The sequence below is a fragment of the Xiphophorus maculatus genome, chromosome 15 (genome assembly GCF_002775205.1).
Source record: "Xiphophorus maculatus strain JP 163 A chromosome 15, X_maculatus-5.0-male, whole genome shotgun sequence".
Lineage (NCBI taxonomy): Eukaryota > Metazoa > Chordata > Actinopteri > Cyprinodontiformes > Poeciliidae > Xiphophorus > Xiphophorus maculatus.
Window position 1 is genome coordinate 3,991,435 of NC_036457.1, and position 27,082 is coordinate 4,018,516.

Below are 27,082 nucleotides of genomic sequence, written 5' to 3' on the forward strand. Positions count from 1 at the left end.
ACCAAAATTGACAGTAAAAAACCAAGACATGAGAATTTTACATAGGTTCTATCAAAGGAAAGGTGCAGGAAGGCCAAAAGCAAGGCACTTAGAAACACACACACAGAAATAATTGTTCAATCATACTTACAAAAAATGTTCGGAAACATTAGGAAAAATCTATTTTATTGATATATACCTATATCAATAAAATAAGTGAAAAACTGAAAATTGTAGCCTGTTTACTTGAGGACAGTGTATTATGTAACTGTAGTAATCCAAAATCTGTGGCAAAAATCAGTTTATGCAAGGAAGTTTGAAGTAAAACAAAAAGAAAATAAATACTTCAATTAAAAAAATGCACATTTGTTGTACTGCAATCAAGTCATGACAATATCTGAAAGTCAGGTTTTGGCAGGTTTTACGCAAAGACAAATTTATTTGACTTTTACCATTTGAGCAATGACCCAAATCCTTAGATTTTAAAACAAAATTCAGATAGATGCTTGGTGTTTAAAAAAAGAAATAGGTCATTTTTTAAAAAGGTTTATAAAGCAGTAGAAAACAATCAGAAATTAAACACCAACTTTACTTTAGTTCTGAGTAAGAATGTCTTATAATTACTTTGACAGAAATTGTTCTTTCGAGTTTGATTTGCCAAACTAAACAGATTCAGTTTTGTGCTCATCTGAGTTTGACTCATGTTTGCTCCACTAACGGCTCTTTGGGAAAATCAAAATGTGTTTTCATGAGAAGGAAATTCACCAACAATGTAGCAGAATATTATCTAGTAAAAACAAAACAAAACAGAATCCCCAGTTACATCGAAGTGTCTTTATTGGAGAGAAAACAACAACATCTAACAGCCGTTTCCCGTTTTACCCTTCTTGACCCTATTGTTGAATCTCACCGCCGGTTTTTCTGTCGAGAAAATGTTGAAATATTTTACATCTTTTCCACTTTTTGACCTGAAGCATTAAGACACAGGATCGACTTCGTTGAAGGAGAGTCATTTCTCTTCTTCATCTTCCAACCATCGAACAGTACCAGCTTCTTTTTAACCAATGAATGGCACCTTAATGTTTGCGTTATGTAGCAAGAATGAACCAAGAATTTACCTGGAGCTGATAAAAATTCTCCAACCTACAGGAAGACTTGTGTTTTTATTGGTATTTAGCTCTAATGAGCATCAATAGTTAAAGTTTTTGAACTCTTGATTTTTAAAATTGGGAATACCTGCAGATGTGTTGCATATTCAGCAGACGTAATTCGTCTCCATATTTACAGTGAATTATACGTGCAGACGCAGCGTTCCTGCCGTCTGCCTGCATGCTGAAGCTCCACAACTTTCATTTTAAACGTTTTCAAAAATATTCCCAGGACTCAAGTTGATTTTAAAATACATTTTTAAAAGTTTAAACAAGGCACAAACATAATTTAGAGATGCAAACAATTGTTCAGCACGTTAGATAAAATAAACCTTTCGAAGTTTCAGATATTACACATCAGATCCGACATAAAGCCAGAGGGTCGTTTATGATCCAGTTTGAGTTCTTTTCCTGGCTACATCCAGTCGGGCCTCTGGTGGAGAATGTTAACTCTTTACAGGACTGAACAGGTCACTCAGTGATAAAGTGAACAAAGGTGACGGGAAACGCTCCCTTTCTGTCCGGTTCTCCTTCAACGTGACCGATCTGAAACACAAAGGAAACGCCGGTTACGGAAACATCATTAAGAAATCACAAAAAAAGCAAAACTAGCAAGAGAAACAGTAAATGAAGACCGATAGTATAGAGTAGACTTAAAAACTATTGCTTGTAAACCTTAAAATATGTTAAAAGTGGCAAGAAATAGTTCAGAAAAATGAATCATGGTTCAGTTCTTGGCACATCTCCTTTTAGTTTATGCATAAAATATTTGCCATATTCATCCTCTGCTTCAGGTTGAAACCAAATATTTACATACATTGAATAAAACGACACAAGTTATACATTTTAAGAGAAAGTTGTTTCTGACACTGACCAAATGTATGTAAACTTTTGAAATCAAGGAAACTAACAGAAGTTTCTAAAAAAAAAAGTTCTCAGGTTTTCTGGCATTTAGCAAATCTAAATTATTTTGGTGATTCTAACTAAACTAAAACAAGTTTGTAAGAACATTGCATCTGAAAAGTAATTTCATACATTGAATGTGTTAAGGGGTGTATTTGTCTTTGCACAGTTTAAAGACCAATGAACAAAATCAAACAAAGGTTAGAGGTGACATATAAGAGCCATGTAGGATCCTCATTTGGATCAACCTGACTCAGCATCCTGACATGTCAAGTTGTTGATTTTTCTCCTTTTCTTGGCGCGTTTCCTTTCCTGGAGGTCACAGACACTCACCCACCACTCGCTGTCCTCCTCCCCCTCCACCACGATCACCTCCCCTTCTCTGAATGTCAGCTCGTCTGGATTGTCAGCAAAGCAGTCATAGATGGCCTTCACCCTCTTTAGCTTTGGCTTCTACAGAACCACAGAGATAAGGCAGGGCAAAGTTCCCACTGAGGTTCAAACACCATAAATGATTTCACATCTGGAAGGTCTGAGGACTCACAGAGACAGTGGTTCTGGGTCTAGGTGTAGGAGGAGCCGGACTTTCAGGAGACTTAACACCTAGAAAGGAGAAGGGAAAGTTGTTGGTGAATTACTAGCTAATAAAGATGAGCTAAATGCCACCAGAACCCTCTAATGCACAGGTGTCAAACTCCAGTCCTGGAGGGCCACTGCCCTGCAACTTTTAGATGTCCCTCTGCTGCACCACACCTGAATAGAATAATTAGGTCATTAGCAGGCCTTTACACCAGAAGAAGGTAATTAAGCCATTTCATTCCAGTGTTTTGTACCTGTGGCACATCTAAAGACTGCAGGATAGTGGCCCTTGAGGACTGGAGTTTGACACCCCTGCTCTAATGCTACACTGACCGCACACTTTATAGGTACGCCTGTTTACTAGACCGTCTTATGACACCTGATGTGTCCAAAATGAGGAACTGGAGTAGAAGCAATGCCTGATTGGCACCAATGTAGGATTCTCATTGAATCCAATGACCCAATGCCAATGGGTCATTGGATTCAATGCATCTTCCTTCCTGCTCCAAAGGAAGAGCAGGAAGGAAACAGATTGTGTTCTGGGTGTTTGGATGGAAGAACGGACCGAGGACAGACGAACAAGCCAATGTTCTGAAATCCTTGGATCCTGAACAACAACTACTTTGAGGTGTTGACTTGGTCTCATAATTCTCCACATCTGAAATCAATCAGGCTTGAACTCTGGAGACAAACCTCACAACTTCCAGGACTTAAAAGATTTACCAGAGTAGACCTTTCAGGGTCTGAGTGAATCCATACCCCAGTGGGTCTGGACTCCTTAAGGGGCAAAGCAGGACCTTGTAAATCCAAGGCTGTTGGTCTAAATGTTACTGAAGAGTGAAAAGCAAAGAGGTTCATTACCTTGTTTGTTCACAGAAGCAGTTCTGACTGGAGGTCTTTGAGGAGCCTGCTTCTCTAACCTGAAACCAACAAAAATAAAGTCGAACTTATAACACTTCCAGTCTTTACATCTAAGCCTAATCTGATAAGATTAGTTCAAGTTCTAACCAGTAAGACCAGTTCTGACCATTACTGATTCTAATCAACAGTGCAGACCAGTACTTAGTGGTAACGATTCTAATGCTGGTATTAGCATTTATAGACGCCGTCAACCAGAACCAGACATGGTTACAAGAGGTTTTCATCAAAGTGCTTTAACAGGCAAATACAAGTCCAAGTAGTTCCAAGTCTTTACAGGACAAGTCCAGGTCTAGTCTGAAGTCGTCAAAGAGCAAGTCAAAGCTAAAATCTTTAAGGGGTCAGTCAAGTCCAAGGCCAAGTCGAGTCTCATTTCTTTGAGGGGAGACTTGTAGATAAATCAAGTCTAAATCTAAGCAAATCGCAAGTCTTTGAGAGGCATGCTGCAGTTTGGTCTCAAGTTTTTCATTCCAAGTCCAAGTAGAGTGTCAAGTCAAATCTAAACAAGTTACAGTTAACTACCCCTAGTCTAAGTCAAGTCACAAGGCTTTGACGGGCATTTCGCAGTCTGGACTCAAGTCTTACATTTGAAGTACTCTCATGTCTTTGAGGGGAAGACTGAGTCGAATCTCTGTGGGCCTAGTAAAGGTCAATTCCCACATTTTAAAGGACAAGTTACAGTCTTGTCTTACGTCTGTGTTTCCAACTCCAAGTGGAGTCTCTTATCTTTGAGGGCAACGCTCAGGTGTTTGAGGGACAACTTGAAGTAGAGTCTCTGTTCTTTTAGACCAACTCAAGTCTTTTGTCCACAAGTCAGTTTATTCTCTGATCAATGCCATGGACATGTCAACTTCCAATTTGTTCAAACTAGAACCAAACAGTCAATCTTAGTTCATACTTGGGTGATGCGGTTGCTGGTGATCTGCTGGGCTGCTGCCTGTCCAGAGGCGGGGTCGGAGGTTGAGGTTTGCAGTGGGGCGGCGATGTGAGCGGTGGACCCGGTGGACGTCCAGCTGGTGGAGGAGGTATAGGAGGCAGCGGCGTGTTTTTGACTGACACGTTCTTTGCATCAAACTTGCCGGATTTCCAAATCGGAGGAGGAGGAACTGGAGGAGGAGGGACAGCTGGGAGCACTGGGAGAGGAACATGAAACAGGTCAAATTTCTCTTCATTTCCTTGAATCAGAGATGGTGAACAAAACCGACGAGGCGCTCACCATACATGGAGGAGTTTGAATCAGAGTTGGGAGGGTTAGACGGGTCAGAGGATGAACGCTGTCTTCCTACGGTTTCTACTGCAGCCGGTCTACCAACACCCGGTCCTCGGTGCGGACCTCTGGGAGGCAGCGGTGGGGTCGGCCCCGGCGGGGGCAGGGCCCCCTCCATCATTGTGCCGTATGTCTCATTGCTGATCATAGAGCTCGGGATGGGAGGCCTTTGCTTGGCTTTGAAAGCGATGTCGTGCGCTAACGCTGAAAGGTTGGACTGCATGGCGCCGGGAACGATGCAGCTGACCGGACGGTCGTCACGTCGGGATGTTTTCAGGATGGGCTGCAAACAAATCCCAAAGGGCGTTAACATCCTGAATACCAAACAGGAGAGTCTGTCGGCGTGTTAAAATGGCCGACCTTGTCCTCTAACTCGTCCTCGCTCTCATCCAGCTCCTCGTGTTGAAGACGCCACTCATACTCTACGTGAACATGGACGTTAAACTTCCCCGTCTGAGCCTCAGTCAGCTGGAATATGAAGCATGATGATGTAAATGACACATTACCCAGAATGCTCGGAAAAAAATCAATATTAAAATAAGACAAAGACAGATCTGATATTTCTGCATGAACTCCTGAGAGTCAGTAATGACTTGTTGCTGTGCAGGAAAATCTGTTGTTACTCATGACACTAAACTGTTGGTCTTATACCAAACAAACCAATGGACTGGTTTGGTTCTTATTTATCCTTTTAAAGAATCTGTTTTCCAAATAAATTTCACTTCAAGTCCATTGCTACCTCTTAAAGGGGCAGAATCAGTTACATCAATCAGATTTACTGTTTTTAATGAAGTTTAAGTTGCAAAACCTTCAGTTCAAAATCATTAAAGTCCTTGTTGTCGAATCGTTAGTTACAGTAAAAACCAGATTCACTCTCTGCTCTCAAACTGATCATTTGAACAAAACCAGTTCATCATTACTGGTTAACTGACTGGATTATTTGCTTTTATTTGCACAATAAATAAAATGTATTTTATTTCCTGTTTCAAAGTAAAAAATTAGAAGTAAAAAAGTGACAAATGACCGAAACATTACTGGACGACACGAATATTTGGAAAATCTGAATACTGGAAAGTTTCACATATAATGTGGAAAAATGTATTAATTTTAAATCATTTTTAACTGAGAAACTTGAAGTTTGAGTTTGTAGGAGACGTGACCTAACTCTGACTGGTTTCTAATTTACCACCACAACTTTAAAACAGAATGCAAACTAAGTTGGATTCCTAGCACAGAGTCTGAGCCGACCTTTAAATAACCAGTTCAACCAGTAAAAGCTCACCAGCTCTTTGCACTGAGAGTGTCCCCGGCGTTTAGCGATGTCTAGAGGCGTTTCTCCTGCTTCGTTTGCTGTGGAGACAAATTTAGTCGACAAATTTAATCTAGAATCAATATTTTGGTTTATTCTGCAGCTTCGATTCCTGTTTATAAAAAGACATGAGCGCCAGTGAAAAACGGTTTTGTGTAACTTTTCAGGGTCTCTAAAGATTCGTGCTAGAACTGATCGTCTTGTAGCAGACTTGATTCCTTCTGTCAAAATTTATCAGAAAATAATTTTTTATTTAGGTTCTAACACCAGCAAAAGCATTTATGAAACAAAACTTTTAAAATAAGCAAATTACGGTAGACAGTAAATGAAGTCAAAGTTCATAAAAAATGTATAAGAATAAACCTGATGACTGGCTTTAAGCTGATTTATGTTTTTAAAACATGTTTACAAGAGGAAAGCAACAAATTAGTTTTTTGTGACTAATTTGTGAACTGAAATCACAGAAAGATGAAAAATCTTACAATTTTAAAGGAATTTCATGCATTTGTCTGCTTTTTTAAATCCATTTTCCATTACGTTTAAAAAGATTTTAATAGCAAATGATTATATTCATGTGGAAAGAGAACATTCACAGTTTCTCTAACTTGCTGATGATCACATTCTGACTGAGTTGCTGGTTTTCAGCTGCTTTTTGCACCTGCTTTTAAGAAAGGATGAAAATTTTTATGCAAAGTGATGCATTATTTTGGTGTCTCTTTATATAACATTCTGCCAACTGATTAGAGCAAAACCTGAAGCTGCAAAGTTTATAAAACAGAAATGACTCCTGAACTGATTCCGCCATATTTCCATAAGCAGAAGTTGTTTTACTGGTAAACAGTAAAATGAGCCGTTTGAGTCTTACTGATGGAAACTGAAGCTTTGCCCCTCAGCAGCAGCTTCAGACACTCGCTGTTGCCCGTCAGGCAGCAGTAGTGCAGCGCCGTGCTTCCTCTGGCCGTCTGCTTGTCCAGGTTGCCACTGAAACAAAGTCAGAGAGGTCAGAGGTCACGTAAGCAGCCCAGAGGGACGTTAGTCGGCCAGCCGTTACCTGTTCTGAGCAAGGAAGTCGACGATGTGGAGAGAGTTTCTGTCCACCACTCTGACGGCCAGGTGGAGCACCGTCTCTCCGTTTTCCTGACGGACACAAACGCAGCAGTTAAACACAGAGTAACAAAACGCTGAATTTTAACAACAAGGCAGCAGTGAAACCAAAGCTAAGGTGTGGCCTGGAAATTTGAAAAGGCTTGTGAAAACAAAACGACTCAGAGAAACAGAAATGACCTGAAAACCGAAATCAAATGAAAACTAAGTATATGAATATTAACTCACATATGCAATAAAAATGTTTTATTTTGCCTAATTTTGTTAGTAATATAAGTTATTTTCCGTTTAGTCTATAAAATACCTAAAGTTCCACGTAGCTTAATATTTTGGTCCCTCTTATTGTGCATCGTTCCCGTGTGACGTCACATTTCCATGAGCTTTGTAACTAAACAGCCATCTTGTTAGGCGGTTGCTATGGGGTTGCCATGACAACAATAAACAAGCCACAAGCTTAGACGAGTTCTCGACTCGTTCTTAACCTAGAAACAGCATTTAGACATTACAGCTATTATGATCACAATTTATGAATATTCTACAAACGTCTGTGGAATGATAAGATAAATACCAGCGGGATTTACTGGGATTTACTGGGATTTACTGTAGTACTTACTGCTGAATTAGCTAAATTAGCTTAGCTAATGTAGCTTCTATCTGCTAGCCAAGATGGAGGAGTATGAACTCTTCCTGTTCATGAGGAAGTGAACTACATGGTAGTACGAGATCGGAGGCAGCTGGTTCACATCGTCTGGCATTTTTTCCTTCTTCGTCTCAAACTGGTCAATCCCATCAGCAACCATTTTGTTCATGTATCATTCTTTCCCACATTGGTCTACATATTTAGTTTTTGTTTGTCTCGAAGCCATGGGTCCGCTACGCCTTGCCTACTAAGATGGCGCGGATCACTTCCAGTTCAGTGAACAGCTACGTATCAGTGGTTCTCTGGTTGCACAGTGGCGTGTTGTGAGGACATCCTCCCCTCTAGTTGATGAGTGTGTGTTCGTACGTGTTCGTCGGCCTGCGGGAACGCCTCCATCAGGTCCACGCCCTCAGCGTAGACCTGGATGAGCGACAGGATGTCCCGTTTCCGGACGGCCTCGTACATGGCCTTCAGCCTGGAGTCGGCGTCGGCGCTGAACTTCAGGGCGAAGCGTTTCTCCGTGTACTTCGCCGTGATGTAGTCCTTCCTCATTTGCCTGGAAAAACCCGCAGACGGCGTTAAGATCCTGCAGCTTCTCAACAGAACAGCACCAGCAGAACCTACATGTCACTCTTTGGGTCCGGTTTGGTTACGCCCTCCAGATCTGCCTCCATGATGTCATTGAAGTTGGCATTTCCCACATTCTTTGCCAGCTAAAACACAAAGAGCAGAAGACGACGATCAGCTGTGACCAGATCCGTCTGATCCAGGAAATGGATCAGGATCCATTTTGGCCTGAATCAGCTGATCATCTGTTGTTGAAAACAGGATTTTCAGAGAAGTTTAGGCATAAAACTTCTTCTTTTCTCCAGTTTCCTTATTTTTTTAGAGCAAAATGTGCTGTAAATATTTAACTCCTGATAAATTTCCCTCTTTTGTTTGACAAAAGGAACCTGGAAACAAACTGCTAGACCATCTTCTCTTTTCATTGAACACAGTTATTTGGACAAATAACTTTAACTTAAACATGCCAAAGACTGACTACTGTCTCTCTAATAGCAGAAAGAAACCATTCAAACCCAAGAAATCAACTTTTATTTATTGATAAACTGTCTGAATCCGTTTTTTAGAGTTTCATTTCATGTTTCTGTGCAAATGTTTACATATTATTTTATGAGTACTGGGGTATACAAGGCTACAGGACTTTTTGTCTACTTGCAAGAATAAAGTCATAATATTTGCAGAGCAAAATCGCAATTTTACCAGAAAAACATCTGAAATTATGAGAAAAAAATTGTTTTAGTAAGAAAAAAGCTTGGATAGAGTTTCCTTATTGACGTGATTTTCTTCAAAATAAATTGTTCCAAAGTAAAACTGATAATAATTTGATGCTGTTAAAAAATAAAGTATTTCCTCATTTTTAAAACCAATACCAAAGTATAACTTCACATGTCAATCAATATTCCTCATTTGATTTTGTTATTTTTTCTTTTTAGTTCTCAAAAAATTATAACTTCATCTCCTAATATTACAACTTTATTCTGGGAATAAAACTTTATTCTTGTATCATTTTGACTGTATTCTTGTATGACTTTTACTACAAAATAAATAATCTGAAGCCCAAATTAACAGAAGCTGCAAAACACACTTATCAAAACAAGATGGCCGTCCTGGGCCACTCTGAACTACGGAAACCAAAAAAGTAGATTTTCCAAAAATTAAATCTTCAAAAACCGAAAAAAGTGATTTGAGTGGATTTAGAAGCCGCCGCATTCAGAGACGTTAAACCGAGTCGGACTCACCAGCAGCTCAGACGTCCCCAAAACGTCCAGCTCCAGACTCTGGATCCTGGAGTAATGGACGCCCATCTCCCGGTGGATCCCTGAACACTCGATGCAGATCAGGACGCCGAGGTTGGTGGAGAGCCACGTTGGACCTGCAGTCAGGATGAGGAGGGAGAAGAACTATGAAAACATGGTGGATCCAATCCAGAGCAGAGTTCTTTTCATTTCAATGTTTCGTTGCATTAGTTACTTTACAGGCTTACTGCTCCAAAGAAAACATCACTGAAAAGTTCATTTATTCCAGTAATTCAGTTAAAAAAGTGAAACCAAAAGATCCATTTCACACAGAATTAGATATTTAGTGTTAGGTTCATTGATTACAGCGAACTGGGGAGAAAATGACCACATCAGAACAATAGAAAAGTTTTTTGTAACAGAAAAGTTGGTCGTATTTATTTTAATTGAACCCAAACACAATAAATTCCACAGCACATCTACATGTTTAGAATGTCATAGTCAAGCTAGCATAACTGAACTACTTCCCTGTCCCTCACTTTTTTTTTAGCCAAAACTTTTTCCTGACATTTTTTCTAGTTGCCGTAGTGTTGACAATTAGTAGAAAGGCACTGTGTCCCTTTTCCTTTTATATATCGCACATATGTTTAAGATTTAGCTCGTTATGTCGACAACTTGACAGCTAAAACCAATGCTAGTATTGTTGGCTAGCAGTTTTTTGCCCTCCAGCAGTGAGGTCACGCTGCAACGTGTCTAAGGAAAAAGTTTATTAGGTGGTAAATTTGAGCTGATGGTGCAAAGACCCACTTGGAGCGTCGCAGTCGCAGCAGCTGTCGTTCCCATTCATCCTCTTCACCTCCCCGACGATGGCCTTGGTCAGCTCCTGCACGAGGTTGCTCTCCCCTTCGTTCTGGTCGCCTTTGAAGGCCATGTTCAGAGCTTCCTCCTTGCTGTTCTGCAGCACCGACACCCAGCTGAAACACACAGTTTACCGTCAGAATCAACAGCAACATGGCCGCCAACAACGGACTCTGGAGCGGGAACTTACACCTGACACTCTGCCTCGTCTTCGGCCTGGAAGTGGTACGTTCTGTCGTCTGCAAGAGAGGAACAAACAGATGAAAACATGGAAATCGTGTTGGTCCGATGTGAGGACAGATTGCGTCTGCTGCGTACGTGAAAACAGGTCGAAGCTCTTCTTCTCGTCGGGATTCGTCTTCACCTGGCAGGTGAGCAGGTTGAGGTTGGCTGGAGGTTTGTTGGGCTTTTGAACAGAGAGAGACGAGACAAACTGAATTTGATGGAGCATTTACCACATGTATTAGACATCCCCAAAATCATTTCAAACATTTTTATGAAGACATTTGTAATTTACAGTTTAAAAATGACCTTTGAAAATGTCCAGTCGAGCTTTACACTCAAACACAACACAGTGAAACCTCAATGAACAAAGGGAGCAGGAGCTTTTCATACAGGACAACCAATGAGACGAGAGGACTCGGAGGTCTTACCGTGCCGTGGGAGATGGTCAGGAGGCCTTTATTGACGGAGCATTTTCTCTTCTGCCACACCTTTCTCAACCTGAGGAGGCAAAAACAGCCTTCAGACCAAACACCAAAGAGCTTCAGCTGCTATTTACATGCTAAATGCTAATAAAAAGCAGATAAATCTCGCTGAAATCAGATTTTGGACGACGGAACAGTCCTGCAATGAAATGAAGAAATCAGCACCCCAAGAGCAACAGAAGTTTCAGGTTCCAGGGAAAGAAACCTTCATTTTTGGAGAAGAAATGGAGGAGTTTGATTGATACATTTAAAAGAAAAACAGGGAGCTCCCTTTTACTTTTTTCTGTCTTAATTGTAAAAAGTTTTAAATAATTTTTCTTCCCATAATGATGCTCTACTATATGTTCATAAAATCCTAAAAATAAAATCACTAAATATTCTGGTTGTAAGGTGACAAAATGTGGAATCACTTCTACGAAAAACAAAAATGTAAAATGTAAAAGATGCAGACAGGTTCTGGTAAACTGGCTCTAGCCTCCATCTTTTCCTGTTGGATTCTGGGAGTTGGAGTTCACTCACCCCTCACTCTTCTTGTAAAGGAATCCAGAGTATTCGGTGCCGTGAGCCTTGTTTCCTTGAAGCTGATGGAGGTTGTAACCTACGCTCTGCTTTGCCTGAAGTTCCTGAGGTTCAAGCACAACTTCATCAACAACTCCTTAAAACAGAAACATTCTGTGAAAATTTCTTCTGTTTTTGCTCTTTTGTCTCAGAAAACGTTAGATACAAGAAAGATAAATTGAGCAAACACAAATGCTTGGGTAAATTCAACCAAAATTAATGCGTTAGCTTAGCATTAGCCTAACATTAGCATAGCATTAGCCTACTGTTAGCCTAGCAAAATAAATGGCTCGTGGTTTTTCCACCAGAGACAAAAGAGAAATCCACCAACCACTAAAATCTGACGCCACTCCATTTTTTTGGAGTTTGCATGTCGTGATGAAGGAAGTTGCGCTCAGTGTCTTCTTCAGAGGCTTTTGTGTCGTTCTGGGTGCAGCGCCCCCACAGGTGAGGAGGGGAACAGGTGTTTTAATTTGTCTGGACTATTTCTTTTTTTTTTTTTTTTTCTCCGAAGAGTTTTTTTGCGGCGCTAGTGGCTCGTATTTTTTCTACAGTAGGCAGACAGGAAGGAGGGTGATGAGAGGGGGGAAGACATGCGGTAAAGGTCGTCAGGTCGTCGAGTCGAACCCCCGACGTCCACGTCGAGGACTAAGGCCTCCAAACGTGGGGCGTGCTAACCCCCTGCGCCACCACAGCACGCCCCAGTCTGGACTATTTCAATCAGTGAGAAAGAGAACCACAGCAACTGGAAATATAACAAATGTTATAATTTTGTTCCCAATCAAACTGAATCTAGTGAACCATCAGGTGGAAAAATAATCTGTCTCTCGTTTGTTCTTAAACTTTTTTAGATGAGGTCATGATGTGTCGCTTTTAGAGATCCTTTAGCCTGCTTCATGCTGTCAGAGAGGATCTGTTGAAGTTTTTTCTCTACAGGTCAAACAGTAATCAGACAGAGCAAAATGAAATGTTAATCGCTATTAACTTTGTTTAGGGTTCTTTTTGACATTTGTTTTGTGATCTCAATCATTAATGTGAGACAAAAAAGCAAAACCAGAAGAAATGTGAAACAGAGAAAATCAGAATAAAGCGATAAAAGATGTTCCCACCTCCTTTTGCTCGGTGTGCAGCGATGCCTTCAGGACGTCTCGGAGCTGACTCAGCTGCTTCCTCTCTCCATCCTGAGTCTGTTTGATCTGAAATAAACAACAGAAAACGTTTAACTAAAGTCACATTCTGTGTGAAACAAAAAGCTTTAACATTCATCAGAGACCGTGATTCCTCACCGCCGTCAGCTCCGAGCCCATCTTCTCTACGGCTGGTTTCAGATTCTCCACGGTTTTAAGTCCGTCCTGGAAAAAACTGCATCAAGAGCAAAATGTGCATATTGAGGTTATTACAGTTAACTAAAACTAACAAAATAACAAAAACTGAAACGGAGAAAACATTTTTGTTAACTGAAATAATAAAAACGGTAATTAATGGGTAAATGAAAGAGCTCCATTTTCCTTCTGGCGACACTTACGCTTGTCCGCAAAATGACGACAGCAGAAGTTGGGAGAAAACACCAGGATCAGCAGGTTGTTCAATAACCGAATACACTTTTTTATTTTTCTGTTAACCAATTGATGTAAATATAATTACAATACAAAACCTTTGAATTCTGGACCTCGTAATTAACTAGAACTAATAATAACTTAAGCTAAACAATATTATACTAATAACTAAAAAATTAGCAAACATACTTTAAAAACTAAAACTAACTGAATTGGGCAAACAAAACGTCTCAACAACCCTGGTAAACGTGAATTTATTTATGAAAAACAGAGGAGTTATTTTACAGATACATTTGTTTGTTTCTTGATTTTGGCAAAGAAACTAAAAAGTTTTAAACTCTTTGCTATTTTTCAGGCCTTCTTACTTGCACTGAGCGTGGAAGTACTTGATGAGGTTCTGGAGGAAGTCGACGCCTTTCTTCTGCTTGATCTCGTTCACCTTTAGCAGGTACTGCAGCGACAGAAGCAGAGATGAGGAAACTTGATAAACGATTGAATAAAAACTATGTGGCTGCAGATTACTGATATTCTGGAATAAAATACTTTTAAAAAACCCAACTTCCTCCTTTCAGTGAACCGGGTTTAGATGTGATGAGCCGATATCTGAAGCGGTTACCCAAACTGAGCTCAGAATGACGAATTACTTTTAGTTCTGCTACATGAAAACAGTCCACTTGGTTCTGCTCTGTAGGAAATGCCTAAAAGGGTCTAAATACTCTGATAAGTTAAATTTAATATCCATTAAAGGCACTAAGTGAACAAAAGGCAACTTTAAAATAATATTTTTCCATAAAATAGAAGACATTTCTCAGTTAGCTCATTTTATTGTTCCATATATGACCTATAGGGGGCACTGCTGAGTACAAACTGGATAAATAACATTGAAGTCTTAGTGAAAGGATGCAGACACAGAGCCAAGGTATCTCAGTTAAAAAGGTTCTTTAAATTGTCTGTCATGTATTGGCTGGGGACCCTCAGGGTTCTGCTTTTGGTCCCCTTATGTTTTCTTATTCCTACTTCACTGTTCCTGTAGATAAAACCATAAAAAAATGAGCAAATTAAGGGTCTGGATTAAAATAGTCATTTTTAGTTTTCTGTTATGTATGGACAGAATGGTGTTCCATACTTCTTTTAAAAACAAAGCAGTCAAATTTAAAAAAAACACTTGAAGTCATTCGGAAAGTGTGAAAAACTATTGCTAAAAATTATTTTACTGCAATAAAGTCTGACTCCTTTAAAGAACAAACAAGAAATTAGGGATGATTTGGACCAGTGAGTAGTTCCGTATGTCCAGTTGGTTCATCAGAAGAACCAGCCAGCAGCTGAGCGCTCATCAGAGGAGGATCAGAGCTTCATGTGGTCATGAAGTTTCAGCTCGTCAGCGAAGACTCTGACCTCACACATCTGAAGCTGGAAAATCCGTCTTTCTTTCTCCATATCTTCTGCAATTTCTCCTCCGCTGAACTCGGTTCGAATCATGCCATGCTGCTTGGCGTGTTCTCGCTTCTCCTTCTCAATCTTTGCTCTGCAACAGGTTACGGCAAGATGTTATAAAGAATATGAAGAATAATTAAATACAACAAATCTGGACGATCTGACTGTAATATTTATATTCTTACAGTTTTGTTTCGTAATCCTTCCAGGATTTATCAAATGACTTCTTTAGGTCCTGAAAAGAACAAACCGGAGACGTCATAAATTCTCAGCAAATGACGCTTAAAGCAGCAAACAGCTCCAGGTTGAACTTTGACCATCGAGTCACTCTGGAAATATTTTCTTATCATAACATGAGTTCATGTTTAGTAAAGAAAGACTCATCCACAGGCTACACTAAAGTGCAGGAGAGATTTTAGATTAATTAGATCAGAAGCATAACACAAAATTTCTTTGATTAAACTATGAGTAAAAACACAGAATAAGGGGAATTTAGTGCTATAAATTATAATTTTATGTAAAAGTATAATTCACAGAAGACAAGTCAAGACCAAATGTGGGGAAAAAAATCACTTAACTAATTAAAACAGTTTTTCACAGCTATAATAATGGAAAATTTAACTGGATTTAGAGGAGACTGCTGCAAAATTTAAAAATCAAAGATGGAGAACTTGTAATTTGTAAAATAAATTTGCAAAAAAACGTGAGGAAATAACACCTGAAACTCTTCTTAGTTTCTCATCACCAATAAAGGATTAGGAATCTGGCCAGCGGATGGAATCGCAACACATGAATGATGCAAACTCCAAAACACACAAACGCAAAAACAAATGTAGAACAAAATCCTGCAACCACAAGAAATACAAAATAAAAAAAAAGAAGCTTAAAACGCTACAAACTTGCACCACAAAGCAGAAGTACTCCAGACCACTAGGGGGCGTCTGGAGTAGCAAAATTACCTACGTAAATATGCAGCTTTTCTGCAATACTGTAAAATATTGTACATTAGAAAAAGACCAAGAAAAACGCATCTGTCTTTCTTCTGGACAACTTGTCTTTACTGATGATCTGGTTCCAAATGATTAGGTGATCGACTCCCCCTACTGGTTTGGAGTGAGTTTGCAGCGTTTTTTATTCCCTGTTTGTGCGATCTGCTCCATTTTAGTTCCTGTTATTTACTTTCTGCGTCTGTGTTTTGAAGTTTGCATGATTCATGTATTAGCAGCGTTAGCATCTTTTCGCCACTGTAGAAAAGAACATGTGTTGTGTTTTCCACAAGAACATTAAATAATGGATTTAAAATAAGAAAACCTGTCAAGTGTCTCTTTGTGGAAACATGAAGCGACTCAGATTTAGTGAGCTGGTGTGAAACTGTCAAAGAGAAACTGAAACACAAACCCCTTTCACTCCTTTCAGATCTCCTTTCAGCAGACTGTCCAGAGGAAATGTGATGATGTTGTTCATGTTCTGCAGCTGCACAAACAGAAAGACGTTAAAAACCTTTTCAAGTTGTAAAAGTAGCGACCAAATTAATCCTCTGGAGAAAATCCTCACCAGGTTCTTTAGGAGAGCCGCCAGCTCTTTGGTGAACACGGCGAACTTCAGGAAGGCGGCACCGAGTTCGCCTTCCATGTCGTTCATGTAGTTTCCTGCGAACTTCTCCAGGGATTGGACGTACTGCTCCTCGTTCTCCACATGAGCTGCGACACAAGACCGTCAGGAACATCAGATTACAGTGGCAAATAAAGACAAGTTATAATCCAGACTAGAAATAATCCATGTTCCAGCTCACATTGAACTCAAAAGAAGCTCTAAACTGGTGGGATTTAGCAGCAGATCTGTGGAGTTAAACCGTTCAGTGGTTCATAAAAACTAACTGAAATATTCTTACGTTTATTCTCTGACCTGTGAAGACGCTGCTGCAGTAAAGAATGTGGCTAATGATAACAGCGTTGATGAGTTTCTCTAGGTCTTGCAGAGATGTTAGTCTTCAGGTGATGGAAGGCCGGCTTTATATCCGTCTTTATGTGTTTCTGAATGTACAGGTCAGAGTTCATCACCACACCCAGATTTCAGGCCTGACCTTTAGTTTCCAGCTGTAATAACTGAAGCTGAAGTAGAGTCTCCCTAACTCTACCTTTTAAGGTACTTTAGACAAACCTTTCATAAACATAAGCAAAGGACACATTCATATTTCACCATGTGAAACATAACGTTAGTTTAGCTGCAATAAAATCCACTTTTGAGTAAATGTCAGTGGATTCATGTGGTTTGATTTACTAAGAAACTAAAGAAAATGCAAAAAGACAAATTAAAACAGGAATGCTTTGTGTTTTATTTTGTCTGGAATAACTAAGCCCTTATTACAAATAAAATTAACTTATTTTGGTGCTTCGACCAACAAATTTTTACTGTTCTTAAGTTTAAATTTGGACTAAACCAGTGTTGTGGCCGTACAAGGCCCCCAAGCCACGCTTTGGACCTTCAAAAGGAGCCAAACATCAACAGAGAAACCTAAAAATAAACCTTTGGAGTCTTCAGACATCCCAACAGATCATGAAAGACCTGAAGCTGCTGCCGGTTCTCCGACAGAAACATGTTGAGGCAGCGAGTTTGGTGCTGCGCTGGACTCCCTGCTGTGTGTGTTGGGATTCCTTCCTCCTTGCGTCAGAGAGGCGGCGTGCCGCAACAGGAAGCAGTATGACAGGAATGCTGGGAGCCGAGACTCCACCTGCCTGAAGTCAGACCCACCCGCCCAGCGCACGGCTGCAGACGAACCAAACGCCCCCCAGCTCAAACAGCAGCCAGAAAACTAAGAGGTTTTCAACTGACACAGTAGAAATGCTAATCCTGAGGGGGAATAAATACATAATCCATTATAGTGATAATAAAATAACATTCATTAAAAACCCCCCTGGATTTTCAAATATTCTGTCACAAAGAAATAATGTCAGTCCAAAGGGCGAAGAAATAAATAAACATAAATTAAATAATTTTATAAATAAATAACAATAGTAACAATAAAAACTAAGAATTAAAAAAAGTCTAAATGGCATCATTGGCATTAAATTTACATATTTTGGGTTTTTAATGAAGCCGCTTCCTTTCGCCCACATTTCCTGCTGAGTCGATAAAAATGGAAACCAGCTTTTCAAGAGAGTTTATTTCAGAAAACAGGACTTCCTCAGAAGGATACAAACAAAGAAACGCTTCCAAATGCAGATAGTTAGCATCTTAAATAAAACCTGACCTTTGACCCTAAATCCCAGAGGAGTTGAAGAGGGGAGAAGGATGAAGTTCAACCATCTTCATCCATCTTAATGTGCTAAAAGAGGAAAGTTTACTCACTGATGCCGGAGTGGTTGATGGCCTTCACCGACTTCTTGATCTTAGACAGGAACGATCTGTCCAGGTCCAGAGCCTGGAGAAAACACAACGGGTCAAAGGTCAGCGCTGGTCCTGAACTTCACCGAATTACACAAACAAACAAGATTCCTAAAATATACAACAAAAAAACCCGACTGCACTGAATCTCATCAGAAAAGAGCCGACTAAACTTCTCATGATCTGTTTTTGGTCCAAACTGAGGCGCCGTTTATAAAGTTACACAGTTAAAACTTAACAATAATTTGGTTATTTAGTCCGAGAGAAAAAAGCAGGTTAATTTTTCAGCCCTATGTTATACATTCATATCATAGTTTACAAACTAAATATTTAGCTTAGAAGTTAAAATATGACTGAAAAATTAACCCCTATTTATCTCTCTGAATTTGGCTAAATAACCAAAATTGCTGTTAATTTTTTACTGTGTAGCGTCAAACACAGAACCCTGCTGACAAACGGTTCTGCTGCGTTATGGAGAAATCAAACAGGCCAAAGCAGCAGAAAGGGGAAAATATCAATGCAAGGTGGAGAAAACTGATGAAAATGACCACAAAAGATGCAAAACGGTGAAAATCCAGGAAAATAATAAAAAGCTAAAAAATAAAAAAATTGACAATACTGAAAGATCAGCAGAAAATGTCTGCAAATTTACCACAAATGTCAAAGCAGCGAAGCTAAATCTGTAGTTCCTGCTTCTAGTTTTGATGCCGGCGGGTCTTAATGAGTCGCTTATAAATGAAGTTCGTCTGTCGGCAAAAACAAGCCGACTTGATGCTATAAAAGGGAAAAGGAAGTTCCAGATAAAACTGACAAGCTAAGGCAACGACACGTTGACCACGAAGCTTCTTTCAGTTCACTCGTTTGTTTGCAGCTCCAGACTCACTCAGTCAAACTCATATCTGCAACATGGAGGTTTTAATTAAACAGATTTCTTCTGACCACACAAACTTTTTCTCAACATGAAGACGTTGAGCTGCTGCCAGTCAAAAATAGACGTTCCTTCTCACGTTACTCAACAGGAAAGCTGCGCAACAGACCAAACCGCTTTATTAGATACATCCGTACAAACACTTGTTACCACAAAGGCCAACCAGACAAACGTCACAGCAGCTTAATGCATTTAGACCTCCAAGATATACGACTTACTGGACATCAGAATAGAGGAAAGGAGGATTTTAACATGCGTCGCTGAGGTCAGAGGTCAGAGGAGAATGGGCCCAGTGGCTGGAGATTGTGGGAAAGCAACAATAGCTCAAATGTCCACTTGTAGGTTTGCAAAATGCACATGTTGAATGCTTCTGTTCTTCCATTTTTAAATTTTTTTTTTAATTTCTTTTATTTAACCAGGAAAACCCCGTTGAGATCTAGATCTCATTTTCAAGAGGGACAAAAAAAATTGTGTCTCTACTGCTTCTAAAAACAGAACAACTGCTTAAAAAACTCCACCCTCCTGGTTTTTGGAAATAAATTCATATTTTTGGTGTCTGGAAAATGACCCATTTCAAAAACCTCAAAGACCGTCACCTAGCAACCCCAGCCGAGCTCCAGCCCGTTACCTAGCAACCCCAGCCGAGCTCCAGTGTGTTTAGTCAGCTCGTTTTACTGCTGTACAATGGCTGCTTTGTTATTTACTTATTATCCAGAAACCACTTGCTCCTTTCTTGTTGGTTCTGCAGGAGGCTCCACTTCTGCTTTTCAAAGATATATGCTTGCATAGCTGTGCATCTGATTGCAGCCACGTTCACAAGCGAGTGTAAATGTTGAGTTTGGGGAGGCGTGGCCGGCAGCTGCTTATTGGGATTTAAAGCTGCAGTATGTAACAAATCATAAATTAACAAAATCAAACAGAAGATGAAGTTTTTTTTCAAAATAAAGTAACAAAAACAAACTTCATCTTCATTTGATGAAGTTACTCAGAAATTTTACTCAAGAGTAAAGATACTTCATAATAAAATTACTAAATTTTTCCAAAAAGTTGCACAAATAAATGTAACTTCTACCCAACTCTGGAACACTTTTGTGTTTTTACACAAATTTCTGACCCTCCATGTTCAGAGTCTCCATTTTGAAATCCACCTGGTTGTTTTCACAAAGTATTTCATAGCTAAAGGCATTAAGCCGCTGCCAAGTGACAAAATTACTATTTGAAGAAGAAGTATAAGAATGAAGTAGAAATCTGTTCTGCTGGTTGTACTGCATTAGTCACACGACTCGGCCCAACTGCACACCTTTAATCTGGAGTTTGTTCTGGTTTCCAGCTGCAGCTCAGTGACTCACAGCGTGAAACATGCAGAAAGTCCAGAAGCTCAGTGGCTCAGCGGCTGAAGACAGCGAGCAAAGTCTGCTTGGTCTCTATCTGGAAAACTGAAGCTTTGAAACCCAGAAATCTGACGGGAACAGAAAGCCGGCTTGACCAGGAAATGCTCCAGGTTTTGTAATAAAATGCAACAGATTAAGGAGATCAGCTCTAGTATTTAATTTCTGTATATTCCTCCAGATTGATTTAAGATCAATAAATTAAAAGGTATTTTATTTTAAAAGCAAAAGATAGAAAAAACCCCCCACAGAAACTTATCACAGTAATGTGTTATCAAACCATCGCTGGATGATATGGCTAAAAAATGGATCACGCTAAAGTGGTTTCATGTGAGTCCATATCGATAATTATTGATTAGTTTTTGTTTTAAATATCTAAAATATTGCCAAACTGGTGGAGTGATGCTTCCTGTTTTAAACGGTTTCTTCTCAAGCTGTTCGGAAGGAAAGGTGGCAAAACCTGAAACTGCTGCTGCGCAAGTTACTCAGCAGGCTGTTGCTAGGTAACCGAGGAATGAGTGAGTTGCTAGGTAACCGAAGAATGAATGAGAGTGATAGTTGGCGCTACCAGCCTAGCTTAGCTAGCTGTGAGCGGTTGAGTGGCTGAAGTCCTTCCTTTGCCTACATTTCCCAGAATGCTGTGCGGTTCTGGCTTGGAGTTCATTGAAATGATTGAATATTCTCTCAGACGCATTATCTATTGATATTGATCATGTATCTATTGCAATATTATCTTTGATCTAAACTAAGACCTACAAACATTTTTAATCAAGACATTAATACTGACTTGACTAAAGCTAATGCAAATAAAAGATGCTAAAGCAAATTCTTAAGAAACTACTAACGACTAGGAGAGCCTTATGGCAGGACAATTAGATGTTTAATGAACATTTAAAAAGAGAAAAAATCTGGTTCTGTTGAAAGAGATTTAAAAATTTGTTTTATGGTTTAACTTTCAATCTCTCCTGTTGCCTCCTGATGAGCAGGAGTTGATGGATAGAAGGCTGATTATTGTGCTTTTATTTCCTAATCCTCTCATTTGTTTTCCAGTCCAGATTCTTTTCCAGTCTGTTGGAGCTAAACGGTGACAGAATTCATGCGCCTGCCGTCGTCTGAAAATGAGTGAGTCGCCGATGAGTTGGAGTTACTCAGATCACTTCTAGCAGACAAGTTGCGACACGACTGAAGCTAAAACTGCAGAGAAGAAACAAACGGAGAGACTGGATGGAATTATGGAAGAGAAGAAAGACAATTAAAAGATGGGGGGATTCAGCAGAGAGACATAATCTGGAGTAAGAGGGAGGATCAAAGTGAGGCTCATCCTGTTGGGACTTGATCCGACTTCAGTGGCGATATCCCAGCATGCAACAGGAGAAAACAATGCCTAGTCCTGTGGGTTTTACTCACCCATATTTGCCTTTTCACTGATGTAAACAATTGAAATATTTGATGAATCAAATATAAAGTTACTGCACCTCACATCAGAGAAGAAAAGGTGTTTCTGTCTGAATCCCACATCTGACCAACCCAAGACTTCATTCCATTTGTTTTGGTGAAAGTGAAGTTCTTCGGTTCCTAAACGCTTCATAAAGGTGAAACTGTATCAAATCTGGAACGCTTTTTGAAACAGTCTCAGGCAAGAATACATAAATCACCCAACTGGGAACAGATCCAGGCAGTCTTACAGTGCCTGGAGAAATGGATTTCTTCATAAGTAATAATTGATTTTCTTTAAGCATCCAAGGACTTTCTGTGATAGGAATATTGCAAACATTGATACTGTGAGCAGAACTTTGATTTGAACTGTTGTGTAGATCTGCAAACCCTACAACACACCCAGAGCAGATTAGTAAACAAAGCATGCAAAGAAACCAAAATGGCTCCACTATCAGCCTGTCTGGTTACTTCTGCAGGTTAATCAGTATTTTGATGAATTATTCTTTTATATGTGTGTAAAAAAGGCTGAAATCTGAACTTGATCTAATTTCCTAAATATTTTATTAAACATTTTATGTGGAACAAATTCAGATCCTGTAGAGTTACATCTGTAATTATACCATATGCAGATGATGCTCTGTTTTTCTTTCCTTTGTCTCTCCACAGGCCTCTCCTCTTCCTTTACAAACGGCAGGTTCTCTAAAACAAATTTTAAAATTTTGTTTTTGATCTTTACGGTAATTGGGCCTGGTTTCACTTCAGACAGCCCAACTGGGCCTGTGTGATATTAAATATAAATTTTATGATGGTAAAATAACTTGACATATCTGCCTACTTTATTCTTTCCTCTATTTCTCATTTGTGTTTCCATCACTCTGTGAAATACCGTTAGTGTGAACAGCTGATGCTGTGAGACTGTAGAATAATACACCAGCATGAAAACACAAGTTATTAACATCTGAAATATTAGCTAACATGCTAGCAGCATGAACACATCACCATTTACTGCATCTTCTCCATGAAGGTTGAAGGTTATTTTATCTGTTTACTTTGACCATTCATTTGCTCTTTATTTGTTTAAAATTTGCATTTTACTGTTTCTTTCTTTCTGTACAACAGGTTTATCTTCATTCATGCTATTTCCATCATTGTTGTAGCTCTTTTTAGAGCAGTTTCTTTTAAGACAAATGAGGAAACTGAAGAAACCTTCTTTTAACACATATATTTTACTTGGTTGACTGACAGTAGACTCTGAAATGAAACACACCCAGCAGCAGGTGACCAGTAATGTCCCAAATCTGGATGCAAAGAGACCAGAACTGCATGCAAGAAACAACATAACAGTAAAGAAAATGCTGCTAGTAAACTGAAAAAAGTTATAGATCATATACCGAGTAAAAAGACACAAAACAAAATCAAGATGAATACTTTAAAACATAAAACACCTTGTGCAAACTGGTCATGGCACAAGAAGTAAAAATGAGTCATGCTGAGCTGTTTTTGTCTCTCCGAATCAAGAAAGTGACAAAAGGAGGAGAAAGTGTCTGCAAGCAGATGTAGGCGACATTAAAAGGTTTGCTCAGACGCGACACGTTGCCTAAAAAGGCTACAACAAAGACACACGCAAAGAGTCTAAAAATGATTCAGGGAAATGAACTGCAAAGCTATGAGACAAACAAAAGACATACTAAAGGCTTAAAATCGCAAAGCAACCCAAGACAGACAAAGTTAGCTTTAGAGATTCTCCTAAAGGAAGTCAAAAACAAGCAAAGTGACCGTCCCAGTCCACATCATGCTGCAGAATTAAACCATGATGTTTAATTAATAACCTGAAACCGGCAGGAAACTGGCAGGAAACCAGCAGGAAACCGGACCTGTAGACAAACCGGACCTGTAGACGAGCCTCAGTGGCTGCAGGTTAGGGCTCCAACAAAGACCTCAAAATATTAAAACATCACAATATTTCTCGTTGGGATGTCTGCTGTCTCCTGAGCTTTAGCCAGCTGTGGTCAACATGAGCACTGATGATGTCACAACTACTCTTAAATAATTGGTTTGCAGCATTATATTTCTCTTTTGTCCTTGGTAAAAGATAGCAAAGCATTTCTCCTGTTAGCGCTAGGCTAGTGGGTTTGTTTGGGCTGTATTTACCCAAAATGCTCTGCTCTGCACTCCAGTCCACTCAGCGTTCACATATGCATTCAAACTGAACCAGAGTTCACTTCAAACGAACCCAGACCGAGGTTTGGAGGTGGACCAGAGTTCCCTTTTTTGGTTCGACTACACACTCATACCTCCCCAACTGAACCGGACTTTCCAACCGAACCAGAGTCTGATTAAAGCGGACCTACAGTATCTGTCAACATGAAACCGGTTAAAAGATCTTAAAAACAGAACAAAATGGCCCCGACCATAAAGTCACCTGCATCTGTCAGACTAGAAAGAGTCACAAAGTCGTTTCTAAGATTTATGGACTCCAGAGGAACAAAAGGTGAAAAACATAAACCACATTTCAGGACAACAACGTCAACAACACACATGCAAGGCGATTTCAAAGTGTACATCTGTAGCACAAACGACAGTCTGAACTGCTTTACATTAAATCAGAAGAAAGTAATTTTTCAGTTTGTTTTCACTTCTGATGTAAAGGAGCCAACAGTTTCTGCACAACTCAGGTTTTCAGGGAGTTTGTTTCAGATAGCATAGAAACTAAAAACTGCATCATCTTGTTTAGTTCTGGTTCTGAAAACAGAGTGAACAAATCTCTAGAGACCAGAACCAAGCAGTGCTTTATGGACCAACAGCAGATTATTAACATCTTACTGGGTCTAATCTGCCGAATTTAATCAGAATAATCTGGAATCAGAACCAAAACAAATGGAAAACGATGTTTTCAGATAATCCAAGTGCAGAGTTGAGTAGAAACTACTTACATTTACTACATTTAAAAAAAATACTTTTTACTTTTATCTGAGCGATTTTATTATGAAGTATCTAAACTCTCATTTGAGTAAATTTTCTGGATTTTCTACCAACTGAATGAAAAACAAACATGTTTTAATCAAAATTCACCAGACTGGTGATGTAATGTTTAAATATTAAATGTTATCAAATAACTCAGTACTTTTTACCAAATACTTTTTGACTCTTGAGTAATTTCTTGGATGGTTAATTTTTACTTTACAGAGCTGCTCAGCCTCTAACTGACGGTCTGTGTGTAAAATGGTCAGAAGAGAAAACATTAAGATTCTGCAGGATTTGCGGCGCATCCAGGAAACCCCAGTTTTAAATCAGCATCCTTTGACCTTCCTCCACAAAACCAGCCTCATCATCACCGAGTTGCAAAACTTCACAAACAGGCTGTTACAAAATGCTGCGAATCAACTGCAGCTTCAGCAGGAGGAAGTGCTGCTTTCTGTTCCTGTTTTTAAACATGAGAAACACGAGTTTTCTGCTGCGTGGAAACATGAAGAGGAGGGTCACCAAATCTCTCAAACTCTTCCAACTGCAGGGAAAACAACCTCTCAGGTTCCAGTCAGCTGTTTTCAGAGCAGGAAGTGGACAAACATGACTAAAACCTTTCAGCTCTGACTGGATTTGGTTTGTAACTTGGACCTGCTGAGGCTGAGTGGATGTGTGTGATTGCGCCCACCTCCTCCAGAGCTCCCACCGTGTTCCTGCAGTGGGACATCCGGGTGGTGAAGCTGGACGTGGTCGGAGCTTTGTAGTCCTCATTGGTCTCCGCAACAAAGTCCGTGACGCTGATCTGATCCGCCGGCATCTTGAGGAGTGATAGTCCTCAGCAGAACTAAGCCGAACCGAGCCGCAGGTCCTGCAGGTGGAGCCGCTCCACCTGGCCGGATGAGTTGGAGTCAGAAAATCCTCAAACCTCGGCCAGCTTCTGCTAACGTCATGTCAGTCCATGTTCAAGGCTTGGTCACATTCCTGTGTCCGTCCAGCAGCTGCCTCACCTGGGAGCACCGAGCAGGGCGGAGACACGGACAGAGCTCTCACTCTGCTGCAATTTCCTGGAACCACAGTCTCTCACTGGCCACGCCCCCTGGGCGGGCTCTGGCGAAACTATCAGTTTGCTGCTTTAACTTTGAAGTAATGGCTTTAAATCAACGCACAGAGGTGGCAGAGCTAAAGTTTTACTCAAGAAAGAGTAGCAGTACTTAAACATGTTGTTACTCAAGGAAAAAGAGGCCGTCCAAGAAAGTACTGAGTAACTGATCAAATTTAATATTTAAAAATGGCATAGTCAGACTGACTAAAATATAAAAATAAGTGGAAATTTTGGTATTTTAAGGACAAAAATGCCAAAAATTCATAGAAGTAACAAAAAATAACAAAATTAGCCAAAATAAAAATGTGTCCAAATCACTTTATTTCAATAAATAACTGAATAAACTTTAACAAAAACTGCAGGTGTGTGGTTTTTGTGAATTTTTGGTTAGCTTTTGTTTGTTTTTCATTCAGTTTGTAGAGAACCCAGAAATTTTACCCAAGTGAGAGTAAAGATACTTCATAACAGAATTATTATGAAGCAAAAAGTAATGTAGTAAACATACTCCTAAAAGTTTTTTTTAAAAGGTAACTCAATCAAATGCAACTGAATAAATGTAATTATTTACTACCTAACTCTGATCATGCGCTCCTAGTGGTGTGTGCATGTATTGCTCCTGGAGTCACGTCTGGTTTGCTGTTATTGTTGCACAATTCAATGCGGAAATGAGAAGTGTACAAACATCCTGAATAACCTGTGTATAATTAGAAAATAGTTTAAATATTTTTACAGTTTCCATTGATGCAATGCAAAAATTAAGATTTGTGCTAGCTGCTAAGATTGCTTATACCTTGGATTGGCTCTGCGCTGCAGCAAGCAGGACAAAAACCCTCTATTAGGAGGCTAAGCAGCAACGACAGACAATATTATCTGGTTTGGAGGTTTAGACAAACCAACAACATTTAACAAAAAGTAAAAAGGTAATGAAAGCTGCTATTTTCAGAGGAAAGTTGAGTGGAAGGAAAAACTGATGAGTCCAAAACATAATCTACAACAGCCACCTACAAACTAATGTTCTCCATGCAAGCCAATGCTATGCAGTAGATGTAGAGCCTTAGTTCGCCCACATCTGTTTTAAAATAGATTTTTATTGGTTCTATATATTTCTATTCCCAAATGT

At 39.6% G+C, this 27,082-nt stretch overlaps 1 protein-coding gene across 1 annotated transcript; it reads right to left on the reverse strand.

Moving 5' to 3' along the window:
- Positions 1-798: 798 nt before the first annotated feature.
- On the reverse strand, positions 799-25,677 carry LOC102227035 (arf-GAP with SH3 domain, ANK repeat and PH domain-containing protein 2-like). Its single transcript, XM_005808708.3, has 27 exons — positions 25,549-25,677; positions 18,108-18,180; positions 16,314-16,459; positions 16,158-16,232; positions 14,945-14,994; positions 14,721-14,850; positions 13,691-13,776; positions 13,056-13,131; positions 12,879-12,965; positions 11,731-11,834; positions 11,158-11,227; positions 10,823-10,910; positions 10,695-10,743; positions 10,454-10,620; positions 9,650-9,783; positions 8,472-8,560; positions 8,214-8,403; positions 7,155-7,240; positions 6,969-7,084; positions 6,077-6,144; positions 5,155-5,262; positions 4,744-5,077; positions 4,426-4,660; positions 3,471-3,529; positions 2,575-2,633; positions 2,364-2,483; positions 799-1,673 (listed from the first exon to the last, which is right to left on the reverse strand). Exons 1-27 carry the CDS (start codon positions 25,675-25,677, stop codon positions 1,599-1,601), a joined length of 3,003 nt encoding a protein of 1,000 aa, XP_005808765.1. The 3' UTR covers positions 799-1,598.
- Between the last annotated feature and the right edge of the window lie 1,405 nt (positions 25,678-27,082).

Excerpts from the sequence above, each read along its gene's own strand:
- LOC102227035 (XM_005808708.3), bottom strand. The coding sequence starts at position 25,677 with ATGCCGGCGGATCAGATCAGCGTCACGGACTTTGTTGCGGAGACCAAT. Across the intron at positions 13,132-13,690 it reads TACTTCCACGCTCAGTGCAA|TTTTTTCCAGGACGGACTTA; the intron begins GTAAGAAGGCCT and ends CTCTTGATGCAG. Across the intron at positions 10,744-10,822 it reads GAGCTTCGACCTGTTTTCAC|ACGACAGAACGTACCACTTC; the intron begins GTACGCAGCAGA and ends CCTCTCTTGCAG.